The sequence below is a fragment of the Macaca nemestrina genome, chromosome 8, assembly GCF_043159975.1.
Source record: "Macaca nemestrina isolate mMacNem1 chromosome 8, mMacNem.hap1, whole genome shotgun sequence".
NCBI classification, from domain to species: Eukaryota; Metazoa; Chordata; class Mammalia; order Primates; family Cercopithecidae; genus Macaca; species Macaca nemestrina.
The window spans coordinates 116,012,814-116,032,469 of record NC_092132.1 but is presented as its reverse complement, the minus strand read 5'-3'; the positions used below and the strand labels follow the sequence as shown (position 1 = coordinate 116,032,469).

General features: G+C 41.5%; 2 protein-coding genes across 8 annotated transcripts in view; one reads left to right on the top strand and one right to left on the bottom strand.

Annotated features, from left to right (window-relative positions):
• Positions 1–10,844, top strand: part of LOC105476571 (DDHD domain containing 2) — a 50,488-nt gene extending 39,644 nt beyond the window's left edge. Inside the window, exon 19 of the transcript XR_011607087.1 lies at positions 10,189–10,844. The gene's annotated coding sequence lies outside the window, so the exon portion shown is untranslated. The remainder of the gene's footprint in view (positions 1–10,188) is intronic.
• NSD3 (nuclear receptor binding SET domain protein 3) overlaps positions 2,630–19,656 on the bottom strand; it is a 112,289-nt gene continuing 95,262 nt past the window's right edge. For 5 of the 7 annotated variants that reach the window (XM_071068361.1, XM_024791149.2, XM_071068366.1 and 2 more), the window contains 7 exons: positions 19,331–19,443; positions 18,423–18,692; positions 10,880–10,996; positions 8,636–8,777; positions 7,414–7,520; positions 5,395–5,599; positions 2,630–4,972 (listed from right to left, as the gene is read on the bottom strand). In XM_071068361.1, coding sequence (XP_070924462.1) covers positions 4,731–4,972; positions 5,395–5,599; positions 7,414–7,520; positions 8,636–8,777; positions 10,880–10,996; positions 18,423–18,692; positions 19,331–19,443 — 1,196 coding nt within the window. In that variant the 3' untranslated portion in view covers positions 2,630–4,730. The remainder of the gene's footprint in view (positions 4,973–5,394; positions 5,600–7,413; positions 7,521–8,635; positions 8,778–10,879; positions 10,997–18,422; positions 18,693–19,330; positions 19,444–19,656) is intronic. The other 2 variants (XM_071068364.1, XM_071068365.1) reach the window with 1 other exon arrangement.

Below are 19,656 nucleotides of genomic sequence, written 5' to 3'. Positions count from 1 at the left end.
TTGAAAGACACAGATTACCCACATTTTGCGAGTGTAACGTAAGTGCAATTTTTTTATTTTTTTCCCTACATAGACATAGTAAAAGGAAAGAAGATGTGCTTGGGGACAGGGTTGACAAAATGACAAAATAAAGAACGTACATAAGAAGTATTTGTAAAAATGCTGGTATCTCATGCAGGAGTCTCTTCCTCAAATGTGTTCAATCAATCCGAGCTATCTACTCTGAACACTCTCCCATTTGCAAAACTTCACCTTTAATCCACGCTAAAGAGGATAAGAGACTAGGCTACTTATTTTCAAAACGGTTTACAAAACAATGCTTTCTACTTCATAAATGTAAAAAGAAACTGTAAAATAAGGAGAATCTGAAGAGTTTCAAGTACTTAAAAAACCTGAATTCAATGAGGCAGAGGTCTCAATGTTAAAGTGACTACTTCGTACCTGTAGTAAACATTATCCCCCCCCCCCTTACCCTATTATAACCCCCTTTCTCCTGGTACCCCACCCCAGGTAAAAGTTGGTGAGATTTCAGTATATACACATTTCCAACTTTTCAGTATTTGTTAATTCATTGCAAAGCTGTCAAATTATAGTATTCCCTAGTCCATCTGAAAATGGAACCAAGTTCTACTTTTTGTTTTACAAATAACCAGAGACCAATTCTAGGTGGCCCTAGGCCAAAGGAAAGTGTTTCAGTTCATCAATTCATGTCTGCACCAACTTGGACAACTGGGGGTGGCTGGATGCATCAGCCTTGTGAAAAGTAACTTTAGTCTACGCTGCCCAGAAATAAAGCAACTTTCCAATGTCCTTTTTCTCATGTGGAAGTACATAGAATGTCAGCTTCCCAGCCGTGAGGGCTCCATAGCCACTGTTTTCTTATCTTCTAAGAGGACATGGCAGGTGGCAGCCAGCACCTTGACTTTAAGGTGAATGCTAAAGGAAGAGCTTTGTATTTAAAATGAAATGAAAGACAAGCAACAAGTCCTGGGCAGTCCAGAGATTATATTGTCTACAGATGGCCTGGTTGCAAACTGTAGGTCTGGGTTTGAACTATTGGAATACACCGTGCAAGAAACTACTCAAAAAGGAAATTCCACTTCATGATCTAGGAAAGTTGTTCAACAGCCTGTCCCATCTGAGGGTCCTTTACATGATACTCAGTATCTCAGTTCTACAACATTATTTACAGACATGTTTTCAAATATTTTGTGTAAATGGCAGAAGGGAGCTGGGGGCAGCCCCCCTGCCTCCATTAAATGTTTTAGCTTTCAGGTATGTTCCTGACTTGTATAGAAAATTCCAAATTTTAAATGATTCTCAAACTCAGCCAGTTCTATAGATTAGGCCAGATCATTTTTGAGAATTAAGATACAGTGGGAACTTGTTAAAACAAAAATGAAAATAAAACTCACGTCACTCCTGTCTCTCTCCCTGATTAGACATTAAAGAGATGAATCACTGCCTCTGGCTGCTTCAGCCTTCCAGGAATGAAGGGCCATCCACTCTGCCCTTCTCACCCAGCCAGGGGCTGCTCTTCCCATTCCTCCCTCACAGCAGTGGCGGTCCAGCCCCTCCCTCCCCTGCACAGTGCCTGGGAAGGTTTCCCAGGATTTCATCTTTAGCTCTTACTGATCCAATTTCTGAAGCTTTAGGCTGATTATCAAAAATCTTATGTTCACTTCTTCCTTCAACAAATTAACATGTGGTTAAAAAAAAATACCACCATTAGCCCATGCTGCTTTAAGTTATTTCATTGTTTGACAAGAATAAAAACCAACCACTTACACTGACCACATATAGATTTAAAAGTTAACAAATGTCAACTTCAGACTATGAGTGAGCAATGTGTCTTTTGGAATATTTCATTGGTGTAGCACAGGCACAGTGCATGTATACTCATGCACACATAAAGGACAATTTTCTCTTTCTGTATCTATAATCTGCAACTTAAAAATATATAAAATAGGTCAACATTGACGCTATGGAGATGTGAGGAGAGCTCCTTGGCACCGGCATGACTAAAACCGCTTTTTAGACCATTAAAGAACACTCATGGCCAAAGACTTCAGAACTATGGTTAGCATTTTTTTTTTTTTTTTTTTTTTTTTTTGAGACCAGGAGTTTCGCTCTGTCGCCCAGGCTGGAGTGCAGTGATATGATTTTGGCTCACTGCAACCTCCACCTCCTGGGTTCAAGTGATTCTTCTGCCTCAGCCTCCCGAGAAACTGGGACTACAGGCATGTGCCACCATGCCCAGCTACTTTTTGTATTTTTAGTAGAGACAGGGTTTCACCATGTTGGTCAGGCTGGTCTCAAACTCCTGACCTCGTGTTCTGCCCACCTCGGCCTCCCAGAGTGCTAGGATTACAGGTGTGAGCCACTGCACCCGGCAGCTATTTTGTTTTCTACTCTGATTTCTGAAATGGTGAAACAATCCTATTAATCATATATTTTTTAATTTCATCAGAGCTCTGTTACAGATATGACACAATGAAGAAGCTGCATAAAAGTACTGAAACCTAAGGTATCTGTAGTATATAGGATGTACCCTGGCTTACCATATAAAAGTCATTAGATAGTAAATAGCACTAAGTCTAAAAGCAAGGAGATAAGATTTCATGTTGGATACTGTTTCAACAAGAACTGTATTTGGAATATTAAAGGAAATCCTTATGTTAGTAAGTTTAAAAAACCAAACATCATATACAAAATAAAATTTTAGTATGATAAAACCTAGGTTTTCTTATTTTTTAAAAGGACATCAAACTCTATAATTGCTCAAGAGCAAAGTTTAGTGTTTTGGTGAGCTGTATTTCATCTTACTTGTAGCAATTATATTTGGTGACATGGATTGCATTTTCCATTTTGCTCTTTTGGGACCATATCTAATCAACAGAAGTATTGGAAGCCCAATGAGTCACCGCAGAATTAATTGCTGGAGTCAGGCAAATGGCAGTTTAGGAGCTTCAGTAAAAGAATTGTAGTGTTGTTTTTTACAAGAGAAAATCCAGTATAATTGCACATTTACATACAAAAAAAAGAGGCACAAAACAGCTTTTCACCCTCTTTCCATAGAAGAACTCTAAATTGATAAGCAAATGGAACACTCAGTACAGCTGAAGGAATGTGGTAGAGCATCTACCCTCCCTACCTTCCTAAGGTTACTAGGTACTTGAGGGAAAATAAATGCTAACCAGGTACCAGCAATTGTAAGCAGTCAAAATTCACAGAGAAAGTTAACGTTCATTCAAGCTAACCCTAGACTTCTACTTAGTACAGTGTTACAACAATGTCTGACATTACTAATTATTTCATACAAGGAATACTGGAATATAGATATTCCTAAGCATTAAAAGCCAAGTGAGTTTGGTGAGCAGACATCTTGGTATACTCGCGTCTATAAGAGTCAAGCGTCACCGTCAACCATTTTTGCTAACACTGACTTTCTTGAGAGTTTTCTCCAAGTGCTTCCTAAGATGAAGTGTGTTTGTGTGGCTCTTATGTACCCTGTAAAAGTAGAAGTTCTTCCCCTTACTCAATGGGAGCAATCTTAAGTACTGGATAATAATAGAAATTCTTTACATGTAACCTGGGGATGCCCCTATAACTTTCACCCCCTAAATTAGGAACTCAACCAAAAAGATCTATTCAAATACAATTCAAACTCACTTGTGTGGTTTTACCAGGAAACATGACTGAATGGTCAGGTGACAGAAGAAATGTTTGAGTAGGAGAGGAAAACAGAGACAAAAAATAAAATGCCTGTAATTCTTTCCAATTTAGACCAGGGTCTACAATAAAATTGGACAGGAAATGGTGCTTATATGATACAACTTTTGGTTTGTGCCTTCATCCCCCTTTAGCTGCCTTTATGTGTCAGGAAAATAGGCGTGACCATTCCAACTATGCTTCATATCCACAGAAACGCACTTCATCCAAAATCCAAACCATCCCTGTCAATGGAGAACGTTTCAAAAATCAGTGAGCACATCCATTCCTCTTTTCCCTTCCACCAAGGAAACACACCATATACCTTTCTAGGTAAAGTTACCATAGTACAAAGCCCACCTTGTTTAAGAACACAGAGGTAAAATCCACCGAGGCATTGTTTTTAAGAGGCCAGATTTAATACTTCCATAGAGCCCTTCTCTAAGTCTATGAAAAGCATTCTGAAGGGAAAGAGAAGTGAGCCTACCTACTGCTCAGTAAAGAGGTATATAAAGCTTATCACACCCTTTCCTAGAGGGCTTTCTCAGATTCCTACTTAAAACACACACACACTTGATTAGACTATTGAACTACACTTCTTGAAATTCCTAAAAATGAAAATAAATAAAGGAATGATGGCTACTTTTGCTTTATACAACCAAGGAACACATCTTAGACTTTAAATTTATCTCATTAACACAACTTTCTTTTCTCTTTGTTCTTATTTTAAAAGCAAAAACATTTCTTTTTCAAGCTGCAATGGCATTGAAGCACAATAAAAGGCAAGAAAAGACCAAGGGAATTTAACCCTCCACAAAAGAATCCCCAAACCAACCAAACAAAACAGAAAAACCAGACACCACCAACTGCTTCTGCCTGCATGAACTGGTTTCCCATTTTGGCTTTAATAAGGCAGTTCCGATGGCAAAGGCTGTATGCACTGTAGCAGTCTCTTCTTTTTAAATGCATGATCTATTTGCTTTTTTTCACGTAAATAGAAAGGAGGGGACACCACACATTTATTCTTTTACTTCTTCTCCATGATCCTGTGATTCCCATTTACATTTTATCTTGCTCCAGTATTCTGGTGACACAGGAGCCATGGGGTCATGTTCCGAGCAGCAGAGGCGGCCTTCCAGTGCGGAGGGAACCAGGGCCCCCTTTTCATGATCTTTACAAAATGAATGTGGACAGAACTCACAGAAGGAAACAGCTGCACTGCTGCACTCATCGCACTGATGCCATGGACACTCCCACTTTCCTAATTCGGGGAGAAGGGGAGGAAGAAGAAGTGCCCAAGTTAGTGCCTGTCTTGATTACCCATGAAAAACCCAGGTTCCTTTTTCTCTAATTGGAGATGGAATTCAATTGAATACAACTCCAAATTTCAACCAAACACAGATCTGGGTGTATTATTTAGGACGGATGTGAGCTACTGGCCAAAACCCAACGCCATAGGTACCAACTACCCACTTATGGGAACAGTATACAAGAAGAAACCAATCCTTGATGAACCACAGGGTATCCCAAATGTGTAAGGGGAAAGATTTTTTTGCCAGCATAATTTTTTGCTATTGTTTGCTCTATTCAACATTTCCTATCCCATGGCATGGAATATATTCTGAGTTACACATAGTTGGCAAAGACACAAGTTAGGGAAAGGGTCCTGAAGGTCCAGCTTACCATATGGTGGCTGAGTCAGGTTAAGGCATAGGAGGTGGTATGCTTTGGGACAGTCTTTTTTGTCACACATGACCAGCTCTCCACCATCTCCACATTGAAAACAGTAATCTTCATGCATCTGCTTTGGTTCTGTTTTGATCTTTCGTCTCTTCTGTTTTAACTTAGCATTTTTCGCCTTCTCTTCAGTTGTTGACGCACATGCCGACTGGCAGGAAAGAAAGGATCATCGTTTCAAACATCACAGACAGTGCATGAAGCTGGACACAGATAGGAAAACCCTACAACCTCACATTCATTTAAATGCATCTGTTGTACAATTACCTAAAAACATCAGAAGGCCTTATGCTGCGACAAATACTATAACAAAAATAAAGTTTTGTTTTCACTGACTTAAAAATTATTATTATTATTATTTTTTGAGATAGGGTTCTCGCTGTGTTGTCCAGGCCGGAGTGCAGTGGTGCAATCTTGGCTCACTGCAGCCTTGACCTCCTGGGCTCAAGCAATCCTCTTGTCTCAGCCTCCCAAGTAGCTGGGACTACATGCGCATGCCATCATGCCTGGCTAATTTTTGTAATTTTTTTTGTTGAGACAGGGTCTTGCTATACTGCCCAGGCTGGTCTCAAACTTCTGGGCTCAAGTGATCCTCCTGCCTCAGCCTTTCATTGACTTTTTTTGGAGACTGAGTCTCACTCTGTCACCAGGCTGGAGTGCAGTGGGGCGATCTCATCTCACTGCAACCTACGCCTCCTGGGTTCAAGCAATTCTCCTGCCTCAGCCTCCTGAGTAGCTGGGACGACAGGCGCGTGCTGCCACACATGGATGATTTTTTGTATTTTAGTAGAGATGGGGTTTCACTGTGTTGCCCAGGCTGGTCTTGAACTCCTGAGCTCAGGCAATCCGCCTGCCTCAGCCTCCCAAAGAGCTAGGATTACAGACATGAGCCATTGCGCCTGGCCTTCATTGACTTTTGAATAGGGTGCTTTTTATTATTTTTATTTAGTTAGTTTTTTGAGACGGAGTCTCACTCTGTCACCCATGCTGGAGTGCAATGGCGTGATCTTGGCTCACTGCAACCTCTGCCTCCTGGTTTCAAGCGATTCTTCTGCCTTAGCCTCCTGAGTAGCTGAGATTACAGGTGTGTGCTACCACACCTGGCTAATTTTTGTATTTTCAGTAGAGATGGGGTTTCACCATGTTGGTCAGGCTGGTCTCGAACTCCTGACCTTATGATCCACCAGCCTCGGCCTCCCAAAGTGCTGGGATTACAGGCATGAGCCACCGCGCCCAGCCAGGTGCTTTTTATTTTTAATTGCAAGGGTAGTGGTAAATCCAAACTTTAGGCAACCTGTTAATTTTTTTCATTGTGGTATAATTCACATACCACAGAATTCACCATTTTAAAATGTATAATTCAATGGCCCTTAGTATTTTGTGGATTTTTAAAAAGTTTTAAATTAGCTTTTTGCTAATTTCATATTCAACCTGAAATAAAATACATTCTCAGAACCTAACAGACGTTACCAAAACAAGCTTCCTTGGAAAGTCACAGTCTAAATGTTTGATAAGCCCAGCTGATGACCCACAAACTAATCCAGGTGCCCAACTGCCAGCAGGTTCCTGAGATGGTCACAAACACACAAACAGACTTCTTTTTTTTTTTTTTTTTTGAGACGGAGTCTCACTCTGTCACCCAGGCTGGAGTGCAGTGGCCGGATCTCAGCTCACTGCAAGCTCTGCCTTCTGGGTTCATGCCGTTATCCTGCCTCAGCCTCCCAAGTAGCTGGGACTACAGGCGTCCACCACCATACCTAGCTAATTTTTTGTATTTTTAGTAGAGATGGGGTTTCACCGTGTTAGCCAGGATGGTCTTGATCTCCTGACCTCGTGATCCACCCACTTCGGCCTCCCAAAGTGCTGGGATTACAGGCGTGAGCCACCGCACCCGGCCAGACAGACTCCTTAACAGCCCTACTCCTTATCTCCTGTTGGCTGGGGGCGCTCCCCTGCAAGACTGACCTTTGGCCGCACTCCTAGAAAACCACTGCAGTTATCTGCCCCACAGTGGCACTCCGTTCTGCCGTTGCCCAGACAATCTAGGTTATAATTAAATGTTAACTCCATCCCTGAAACACAGGAGAAATAATTATTCAAACTCGAGTCATGGGGAAGAGAAATGCTCTCACAGGCACATTCCCCTGATGAAAAAAAAGACATCATTCTGGCATGAAGGCGTTTCCCTTGCCAGTGTTCTACCTCATTGATAACAGTGATGGTAAAAAAAGAAAAGGAGAAAAACATCCCCACCCATGAACAAGGACAGCAAAACTACACATCCTCAAAAGAAGTCATGTCCTTTTCAAAGCAGTGGTTGAAACCAATGTGACAGCATCTAAGAATCTGCAGGAGAATAGGTTCTAGTTCAGCCTTCTTTTCTATAGCTAAGTCACACTAGTTTCTAAATGAACAATATGACCATGGAATTGTGACAATACTATTTCCAGTAATTACTGCCTTATATTATGATCAAATAAAGATCCCAATTGAAGGTTCACTGCATACACCAAAGATCCAGGGACTCAAACTAGGGACTCCTAAGCTTTCTTCTAGCTGGGCTTAAACAATCCACAATGAGTTCTAGAAACACAGTTTAAATCTGTTTTAGCTACAGCATTTCTCTTCTCACCTATTTTTCTACAAACTAAACATAGGAGAAACCAAGTTTTGTTCAGATGCTGGATGGGTAAGGAAAAATGAAAACAACAGCTCTGGCTTCAGAGGCTTTTATGTCTAATTTGAAACAGAATGATCTTTCAAAGTGAAAACAACAAAAAAAAATACCAGCAACTAAGGAACCAGTTGCTGCTGACACAAGCTAATTACTGTTAATATGTTTTAAAAAGAAAACAACAGCTAAAACATCTGGTTACACTGTACGGACAGCAGCTAACTTGGAGAATTCATTCAGCAGGACTGTGGACACAGAATCCTGTCATACCCACTCTTACATAAAAGTTCTCACTAAATTCCTTTCTGAGGTTATAGATTTTTGCCTCTCACTGGCAGCTAACACTCAATTCTAAATATAACCTGCCTTTTATTTGAATACGTTTTCTAAATATAACCTTCCTCTTATTTGAATAAGTTCTTAGGCATCAAGCCTTGAAGAACCATGTCCTGGCTCTATAGGATATTCTTTCTTCCTAGGGAGGAAAGCATGGGGAACGAGTCACTTTTTTACCTGCAGGAATATCACAGAGAGCAAACAGTCCCACTCGAACATCTCCATTCACTGTCCACTTTTGTGTTTCACAGTTGGGATTACAACTGTGGTTCATGAAGCGAGAATAATTTCCTTTGGGGCCGGCATCAATTATACGATCCTTCAGAAAGAAAAGAAAGGTACCTTTTTCATAAATCAAGTCTCTCCCAGAAACATCCAACTCAGTCAAGGATCACAGGCAGCAGCATTTTGCTACCAGCTGGTGTCTGACAACTGACAAATCAGGAAATGTGAGACTGCCTGGGCAATTTACTAAGTTCTTTCCTTTATTTGATGACCTTCAAGTCAAAGTAAAGTAATTAGGATAAAGTGGGATTTAGTTGCTTTTTAAGTTTGCTTCTAGAAACAAACAGACCACGGAATAATGCTATTTAGAAGATTAGTGGGTCAGAGGTTTAGGAATGATATTTTCTGATTAGAGAGCTCAAAGTTCTGATAACTACTTTGGTGTTTTGCTGTCAGCCCCCCTTTTCTGCTCCAAGCAGGAAGCAAAACTGGTATAGGAGGGGATACATGAGAGCTTAGGCCAGAAAGAAGAAAGAAAAATGAGAAACAAAACTTGGAGATCTGTCTGATGGAAGGACTACTGTGTAGGATATATTCTCCAGTGCTTATCTATTTGCTCTGTTTTTAAAGTTCACAATACATTAAAAAGCTGAATATTCAGGTTTCCTGAATTTGAACTCTAATAATCTGGATAAGCTCCACAGAACTGAGCCTCTCAAGTGCTGTCACGATGGCTGGAGGGGCCACTGGCAGGGAGGATAGGGCTGAAGGAGCCAGATCCCAGCAATCATAAAGAATGGCATTTTAACTGATGTTTATGAAACATGTTTATGAAAGTTGTAAAACTTTCAAACAATGACATATCAGTTAAAATACTTTTTTTTTTTTTTTTTTTGAGACGGAGTCTCGCTCTGTCACCCAGGCTGGAGTGCAGTGGCTGGATCTCAGCTCACTGCAAGCTCCGCCTCCCGGGTTCACGCCATTCTCCTGCCTCAGCCTCCCGAGTAGCTGGGACTACAGGCGCCTGCCACCTCGCCCGGCTAAGTTTTTGTATTTTTAGTAGAGACAGGGTTTCACTGTGTTACCCAGGATGGTCTCGATCTCCTGACCTCGTGATCCGCCCGTCTCGGCCTCCCAAAGTGCTGGGATTACAGGCTTGAGCCACCGCGCCCGGCCCAGTTAAAATACTTTTAAGCTCCATTTCTTACTTTAATGACACTCTGAATCTCAGTTTTAGAGATATGATAGCCTAGAACACAGGAAACATGGGTACTAGTCTTCGTTCTTAAAACTGTAACAAAATAGTCAACAAATCACTTATCATGGCTGGACATCAGCTTCTTGTCCTCTGTAAATGAGAGAACTGACAAAAAAGTTAACTGAGATAATGGATGTAATCTGTATCAAATAGGTCTTACAACTGCAGGGATTAAACTAGCAGTTTTACTGTCATTTTTTCTTATGACAGAACTCATTATTTTCCTCTTTTTTTTTTTTTGAGACAGGGTCTTGCTCTGTTGCCCAAGAAGGAATGCAGTGGTGTGATCACAGTTCACTAAAGCCTTGACCTCCTGGGCTCAAGTAATCCTCCCGCCTCAGCCTCCTGAGGAGCTAGGACCACAGGCACGTGCCACCACACCTGGGTAACTTTATTTTTATTTTTTGTCGAGACAGAGTCTTCCTGTGTTGCACAGGCCAGTCTCAAACTCCTGAGCTCATGTGATCTGCCCTCCTCAGCCTCCCAAAGTATTGGGATTACAGGCGTGAGCCACTGTGCCCTGCCAAAAAGTTTTAATATACAAAACAATTTGGAGTTTTGGCTACAGTAGAACTTTAATAACGGTGGCTTCTAACTTAGAATCACAGAGTTGATTCTCTCCTTCAGTAATAAAGAAACTGAGGCCCAGGACTTTTTTGACAAAGAACTCAGACTAAAATCCAGATATGCTAACCCTGCTCTTGGTTTTATTTTCACTCACAGTGCTGTCTCACATGACATGTGCAAAGCTTCAGTATCATTCATTTTTGTACTCTGGTATAACTGGCACATTATAGTAGGCAGCACACTAGCTACTGCAAATCATTATGCTCTGCCTGAAGAAAAATCAAATTAAGAGAAACTGAGTTCAAATTAAGACTATGAAACAAAAACAAAAACAAATCCCTTTTTCTTACAAAAAAAAAAAGCAATTTTACCTTGGTAACAGTTAACATATAAAAATTAGTTACACTGTTCTCGTGGGCTCGCTTGATTCGCAATCTGCATTCTTCTTCATCAATTAATTCACCGACGTATTCATTTACAAATTCACCCTGGAGATAAATGTGCAATACGTAACTTAAAATCAGTGTATTATATAAAGCATTGCTTAATGACGCATATATAACCCAAAATAATTAAAGAGAACCCTGAAAATATAACTTCAACCCTAGAAAGAAATGGTTATTTATTCATAGGCATACAGGTGGCATTATTTTTCTGGTATAAGTGCCTCAGAAGGTGACAATCTGCTTGCCTTTTCTTGCTGACAATACTATTTTTATAGTCCAACTGACAACATGTGGTACATCGCTGGGATCTGGGGATAAAGCTAACTTTAGCCTTTGAAGCTATATTATAACAGACTTTTACTAGTTTGTGGCTATGCAGGTTTCGGGGTAAGACCTGGAAGAGATCGGAATCTGAAACAAGTGAGCTCTGTTTTTGTTTTTAAGCTTCTTTTGAAGTAATTACTGACACTCAGAGGAAGTGGCAAAAATAGTACATGGGAAATCTTGAGAACATTCACTCAGTTTCCCCCAATGGTAACAACTGACATAACTACACTATAATATCAAAACCAGAAAACTGACATTGGTATAATCCAGACTTTATTCAGATTTTACCAATTTTACATGCATGCATTTGTGTTTATATATATTTCTATGCAGTTTTAGCAGGCATAGGATCACGTAGTCACCATTGCAATCAAGATACAGAGCTGGTGCCTCACCACAGAGATTCCTTGTGATACTCCTTTATAATCACACCCTTCCTCCATCCTTCCTCCACTCATCCCATCCTAACCCCTGGCAATCACTCATCTGTTCTCTATCTCTAGAATTTTGTCATTTCAAGAATGTTTTGGCTGGGCACTGTGGTTCATGCCTGTAATCCCAGCACTTTGGGAGGCTGAGGCGGGCGGATCACCTGAGGTCAAGGAGTTCGAGACCAGCCTGGCCAACATGGTGAAAACCCCACCTCTACTAAGAACACAAAAATTGGCCGGGCGTGGTGGCGGCGCCTGTAATCCCAGCTACCCAGGAAGCTGAGGCTGGAGAATTGCTGAAACCCAGGAGGCAGAGGCTGCAGTGAGCCGAGATCGTGCCACTGCACTCCAGCCTGGGTGACAGAGTAAGACTCTGTCTCAAAAAAAAACAAAAACAAAAAAAAACAAAAAAAAGGAATGTTTTATAATTGAATGATACAGTACAGAACCTTTTGAGGTTGGCTTTAAAGAAAAAAACTCAGCGTGGTGGCTCAAGCCTGTAATCCCAGCACTTTGGGAGGCCGAGACGGGCGGATCACTAGGTCAGGAGATCGAGACCATCCTGGCTAACACGGTGAAACCCCGTCTCTACTAAAAAATACAAAAAACTAGCCGGGCGAGGTGGCGGGCGCCTGTAGTCCCAGCTACTCAGGAGGCTGAGACAGGAGAATGGCCCGAACCCGGGAGGCGGAGCTTGCAGTGAGCTGAGATCCGGCCACTGCACTCCAGCCTGGGCAACAGAGCGAGACTCCGTCTCAAAAAAAAAAAAAAAAAAAAGGAAAAAACTCAGGCAGATTCCCCTGAGATCTACCCAAGGTGCTGAGTATATCAACAGGTTGTTCTTTTTAAACCTCTGAGTAGTGTTTCTGCCATTTGTTTAGCCATTCACCCATAGAGGAACATCTGAATTGTTTCCAGATATTGGCTTTACAAATAAAGCTGCTATGAACATTCCGGTGAAAGTTTTTGTGTGGACATAGATTTTCATCTTCCTGGATAAATGGCCAGGAGTGCGTCTGCTGCACCATATGGTGAGTGTATGTTTCCTTATTAAGGAAACTGCCAAACTACTGTCCAGAGTTGTCTACTGTCATATGCTCCCACCAGCAGTTCATGAGATCCACCTTCTCCACGTCCTGCCTGCATCTGGTATTGCCACTATTTATCATTTTAGCTGTTCTAACAGGCATACAGTGATAAGCTCCTTTTAAAATAAGAGCAAATATTATACATTCGACATTTTGTGTTTATAATTACATAATCATTAACCTTTTCACCTCAAAAGCATTGCTGATTCAGTCTAGGTCAACATTCTCTATAAGGACTTACCAGTCTTACAAATATATTTTAGAGGAAAATAAATATCTTGAAAAACAAAAATGTATTGGCTTATTTTATCAGATTTCTGTCCTATTCTCCCTCCCTCCCTCCACCCCACAAATTTCCACTAGCCCTTCTTATAGCTCTTGGTGTCACAGAACTGTTGGTAGTCACTATCTGAAGAGAAGTACTGCATCATGTTTTCTGATTGTGGAAAATCATTAAGAACATAAGCCAATGGTCTTTAAAATATTCAACCTTTGTCTATTGATAAAAATAGATTATAGTAAGAGAAAAGAAATGAATGGTTAAACTAGAAGGGCCCTAACCTCCCTGACTCTTCCTTTGGTGGCATGTGGTGAGTGAGCTTAGTGAGAAGCACCGCTCTGCTTCACGGAGCTGCATGTTTCAGCTGCAGAGCAGTCACTACCAAAGGTGACCGCTGGCTTTTTCCCTCTCCTGTTTTTATCTACTGTATAAGCTATGACACGGAATTCAGTTAGAAAAAGAAAAACAAGCCAGGTGTGGTGGCTCCTGCCTGTAATCCTAGCACTTTGGGAGGCTGAGGCAGGAGGACTGCTTGAGCCAGGAGTTTGAGATCAGCCTGGGCAACACAGTGAGACCCCATTTCTACAAAAAATAAAAAATATCAGCGAGGTGTGGTGGTGCATGGCTGTGGTCCCAACTACTTGGGAGGCTGAGGCAGGAGGATCACTTAAGCCCGAGAGTTCAAGGCTGCAGTGAGATGTGACTGCACCACTGCACTCCAGCCTGGGTGACAGGGCAAGACTCCGTTTCAAGGAAATAAAAACAAAATTGATCTGTAAATGCAGCACCATAAACAGTTAATTTCCTTTACTTTTTCCTTCCAGTCCTTTCTCACAAAGGACATGGGACTGTTCTGCACATTCATCTATTACATACACTGTCAGCCTCAAATGGCTTTTTCCTGTATCCAGTTTGGACTTTGTTATCAGCCGATGAACAACATTTTGCACTATGATATGATATCAAAGGGTAGCAGAAGATTGTACTGCCATCTTGGCTGCATTGCAACCTACTGTTACTATACCTAATGATGTTAGGGCAAATTTTCTTTTTGGAGATGGGGTTTCATTCTTGTTGCCCAGGCTGGAGTGCAATGGTGTGATCTCAGGTCACTGCAACCTCCACCTCCTGGGTTCAAGTGATTCTCCTGCCTCAGCCTCCCAAGTAGCTGGGATTACAGGCGTGCATCACCATGCCCAGCGAATTTTATATTTTTAGTAGAGATGGGGTTTCACTATGTTGGTCAGACTGGTCTCGAACTCCTAACCTCAAATGATCCACCTGCCTCGACCTCCCAAAGTGTTGGGATTACAGGTGTGAGGCACTCTGCCCGGCCTACGGCAAATTTTCTTTTTCTTTTTTTTTTTTTTGAGACGGAGTCTGGCTCTGTCGCCCGGGCTAGAGTGCAGTGGCCGGATCTCAGCTCACTGCAAGCTCCGCCTCCCGGGTTTACGCCATTCTCCTGCCTCAGCCTCCCAAGTAGCTGGGACTACAGGCGCCCGCCGCCTCGCCCGGCTAGTTTTTTGTATTTTTTAGTAGAGACGGGGTTTCACCGTGTTCGCCAGGATGGTCTCTATCTCCTGACCTCGTGATCCGCCCGTCTCGGCCTCCCAAAGTGCTGGGATTACAGGCTTGAGCCACCGCGCCCGGCCGGCAAATTTTCTTTAGTGGAAACCTATAGAGGAGAATTTCAACCAAATCAGCTCTACTACTTCTTTTTTCACACATTGGGATTCAAGGTAAGACTTCATTTGAAGAAATAGTTTTGTGAATTTAGAAGCTTGATCATGATTTATTATGGTTTACACTTTAATCAGTCTATGAAAATGAGTAAACTTAGAAAAATTAAGTGCTGATATCAAATATGACAGCAAGTCTCATAAACTTGATACCACTGTAAAGATGGAAATATTTCAGATGTTCTAAGAGACAGATCTTTAGCCTCAAAGAGTTGCTTACTAGACTTAAAAACCATTAACTGTGAATTCAATTGTGAACAAAAATTGTTAACAAATTCATTAACTTAAAAAATGCTACAGATCTGTCCTTAAAGACTGCAGCAAAAAGGCTGTAATTCAATATTTAATACCTTAACATTTTTTCTGAGAAAGAAACTACTTCATAACAAGAAGTCCCTAGTTTGGCACACATTTTCAGGAATCTGTTCTGTGGAGAAAGAAGGGGACCTGACTGTGTACATTCCGTTTCATATTGGACTTCTTTCCTGTAAATACACCGACTGTCTTATTCATGTTGCTATAATGTCTTTCTGATTACACTTTTCAATGATTGTATATTTCTAGCTATTTTGTAAAAGACCAATTGTCTTACATCAGCAAACTCTCAAGTGCTAAAGAGCAGGAAAATCAAGATTGTTTAATAAGTTATCTTACAACACATTTCAGAATAAGTGCAACTACTATTAAAAGGTGTTAACACAATATTAAAGTGGATGGATTTCAGGATGGCCCCATAAACTCCCATGAAATCATAGGCAAAAATGTGTATATATGATATACATGGCACTAAAGTAATATAAAACATTTTGCATTATATGATGACATTTTAGATGTGGTTGGCCTTGGACCAAGCAGCCCAGTCCACATATCCAATACATCAGCAAATCCTGTTGGCTCTACCTTTAAAATGTCAGAAATCCAACCACTTCTCTCCTGGCTCAACTACAACCCCAGTGGTTCCACATCACCATGGTCTTTCTCCTGGGCGACTCTAATGGTCTCCCTTGATCGCTCTTTCCTTCTTATCATATGTTCTCCATACCACAGCCACAGTTATCCTTTCGAAACCCAAGTGTGGCAGACAGACTCTCAAGGTGGCCCCTGTGATGCCTGCCTGCTGGTGTTCATGCCATTGTGTCGCCTCCTCCCCTTGTTGCGTGTGAGCAGGACCTGTGATTAGCTTCTAACCAACAGAATATGGCATGGGCGACAGGTGATTCTGTGAGTTTATGACATAAGACTTTAGTGTCCATCTTCGTGTAGTGTCTCTCACCCCCGCTGGCTGTAAGGAAGCAAGTGGCCATGCTGGGAATCCCATGTGGCAAGGAACTGTGGGCAGCCTCTAGAAGCTGAAAGCAGCTCCTGGCCAACAGCAAAACAAACAAACAAACACACACACCCCCCACAAAAACAAAAACAACCGGAGTCTCTCACCCCTACAGCTAGAGAACGGAGTTCTGCCAAACGGAGTTCTGCCAACAACCATGCAAACAGGGAAGCAGATCCTTCCCTAGTCAAGCCACAGAGGAGAACCCAGCCCCAGGTGGCACCTTGACTGCTGCCTGGTGAGGCCCTCAGTAGAGGACCCAGCTAAGGATTACCTGGACTCCTGACCCATATTAACTGTGAGATAATAAAATGCGTGTTCTGTCTTAATTTGCTAACTTTGTGGTAACATTTGTATGTGGCAATAGAAAACTAATACATCAAATCAGATCAAGTCACTCCCTAGTAAAATCCTCCAGATGTTCCCCATCCCATGGCCAATATGGCCAGTAAGGCCCCATCCTATCTAGCTGGTGGCGGCCCTTCTACTGCAGCTCCTCTCCCTCCTCTCCTGTGGCTCCTCCCCAGGCCCAGAACTTCCTTGCTGTTCCTGGAGCACACTGCAGCCTTTACAGCTGCTGCCTCCAGTCTGATGTGCTCTTCTCCTGCACACACCTGCATGGCTTTCTACTACACACAGGGCAAACGGCGCCTCCTCAGGCCTTCCTGAGCCAGTCAATTGAAAAGGGCAATCCCTGTCACCAGCTAGCCCCTTTTCCAGCTTTATTTTTATTCACAGCAGTTAGTGGCACTCGACATGTTTATTATCTGTCTCCTCAAGCAGATCCACTAAGGTAAGGGTTTCATGTGTCTTGTTCACTATTGTTTTCCAAGTGCCGAGAATAGTACCTACCACATAGGAAGCAGCTTAATACACTTGTCCCGAATAACTGAATTTCACTTCAAGCAATCTGACCTACAGAAATAGGTGCAGAAAGGTGGATGACCAAGAACATTCATTATGGAATTTAAAAATATTTATCTATTTATTTATTGGGAATAGGTTAAATTAATTATTTACTTACTGGGAAATAGGTTAAATAAATATGGTACATTTTACTATGACTAAAAGGAGACTGTTAAAAAGAATGAAGTAAAATCTATATGTACTGCCACAAATGTATTTATAATATAGTGTGTGAATGGGAAGAAAATGTCAGATATTTATGTTTAGAAAATCCTAAGAAAACCCATATATTTTTATGTATGTTTATAACCATATAGAAAAAGTTATAAAAGGCTACCTATCAAACTATTAACAACGGTTATCTCTGATGAGATGAAGAATTGAAGGGATGAAAGAAGAATTTCACTCTGCTATCTTTTTTGTATTGTATTGATCGTATTGTATGACTTTTCTTTACTATATTAGATGGTATTTTTAAATTACAAACCTGATTTTTTTTTTTTTTTTTTTTTGAGATGGAGTCTCACTCTGTTGCCCAGGCTGGAGTGCAGTGGCGCAATCTCAACTCACTGCAAGCTCTACCTCCCGGGTTCACGCCATTCTCCTGCCTCAGCCTCCTGAGTAGCTGGGACTACAGGCACCCGCCACCACGCCCGACTAATGTTTTGTATTTTTAGTAGAGATGGGGTTTCACCGTGTTAGCCAGGATGGTCTCAATATCCTGACCTCGTGATCCGCCCTCCTTGGCCTCCCAAAGTGCTGGGATTACAGGCGTAAGCCACTGCGCCTAGCTAATTTTTTTTTAAAAGGTAGAAAAATGTCAAGAGTAATTTTAGGTTGGACACAATGGCTCATGCTTACAATCCCAGCACTTTGGGGGGCCAAGACAGGAGAATCACTTGAGTCCAGGAGTTTGAGACCAGCCTGAGCAATGTAGTGAGACCCTACCCAGCTACTTGGAAGACTGAAGTGGGAGGATCTCTTGAGCCCAGGAGTTCAAGGCTTGAGTGAACTATGAACATGCCACTGTACTCCAGCATGGGTAACAGAATGGGGACCCTGTCTTTAAAAGAAAATAAAAGTAAAATAATAAAAAAACAAGTAAAAACTATTTCACATAGAAATTACCAGTGTCCCCTCTCTCCTTTTTATGACTAGCCACTGGACACTCAAAGTTTAAGTACATTTTATCACCACCTTCTTCCTACTACTCTTCTTTGCTCAAGAAGTACCAAACTCTCAACATAGGAAGTTTTAAAATGTTACCATAAATCCCTGTTTATTTTATCCCTAGAACTATTCCCTATTGAAGCATTCCTAAAAAGCCCAGGTTCTGATCTCTTCCACCCCCCACCACCATCCCATGCTACCTTCTTAATGCTCCTTTTGGTCCTGAGGCCCCAGCCTCTCCGCTCTGTTTTGATGATCTCTGCATCAGGGTACAGTCTCTTTGTGAAGCACTGGTTCTGACAACGATCTCCAGCCGGGCACACCTGTGGGTGGCATTCGTACTGCAGCATTCTGTTCAGGCACTCTGATTCCAAGCCACAAGGGTTTTCATCGGCTGGCTTGCAGTTACAGCGGGGAATCTCTGACAGGTCAGCAACCTGGATCTGCACCTTTCCTATTACTTTGTTAGCCTAGAAAACAAAATAACAAGCAAGAGGGAGGCAGCAGGTAAGTCATCTGGCAATGTGAACGGGAACATCTAAAATATCCATGCTACTGCCTCGTGGTGCTACTCCAAGAAAGGTTCTTTATCTTTCCTGATGAGTAAGCTGAAATTAATAACCATCTCTTTTGTCATTTAGTTGACAAAAAATATCAAAGCCTCATGTGAATTTTCACTTATTTATCCTTGGTATTTCTACTTTCACTAGATGGAAATTTCATAACTGAAAACAAGAGAAAATATGCTTGTTTGGGGGTTCTCTAAAATAAAGGGAGTAAACAGCTATATTCTCATTTGGTGGCAAGATAACCTGGTAGAACGAGAACAGCATTTCACATAAGACATGTTGCTACTAGGTATGAGAGGACTTATCAAAGGCCTAATTTTCACAGCACAATAGCTACGTCTCCCATTTGATGCTTCCAGCAGCTCTGTTTTACAGAAGACTGTGATAATTAGCAAAAGTTTGCACAAGTCAAAAAGGGTCTTTAACTACTAGAGAGTAATGCATTTCATCTCATCTATTAAATACCAATGCTTTCATAGTAAAGACTTACTTTGCTTCTTATTTTATTTGGCAATCCCAGGCCAGAGATAAAGACTTACTTTGATGTGTTTGTAGGGAGGGGGTTTTCTTGAGTTTTTTTCAATCTCTAGGGCTTCTTTACTCTCTCTTTGTGCTTTCAGTTCCTGGAAACGTTTTGCAGCTTCTTCCAGTGCTGCCAATAAGACGATACAAAGTATGTAAATACCAAAAACCAAAGGAAAATTGATGGGATAGAAGTTTTACACTGCCTTCCCAATGCTTTGCATCTGGCCTGAGATTTTTCTTTTTAAAATTATTTTCTGGAAGTTACTGTTTACCACCAGGATGGGGTAACAATGAAATAGGATACAACTCATTGAACACTATGCTCTGTGCATGCTGTTGC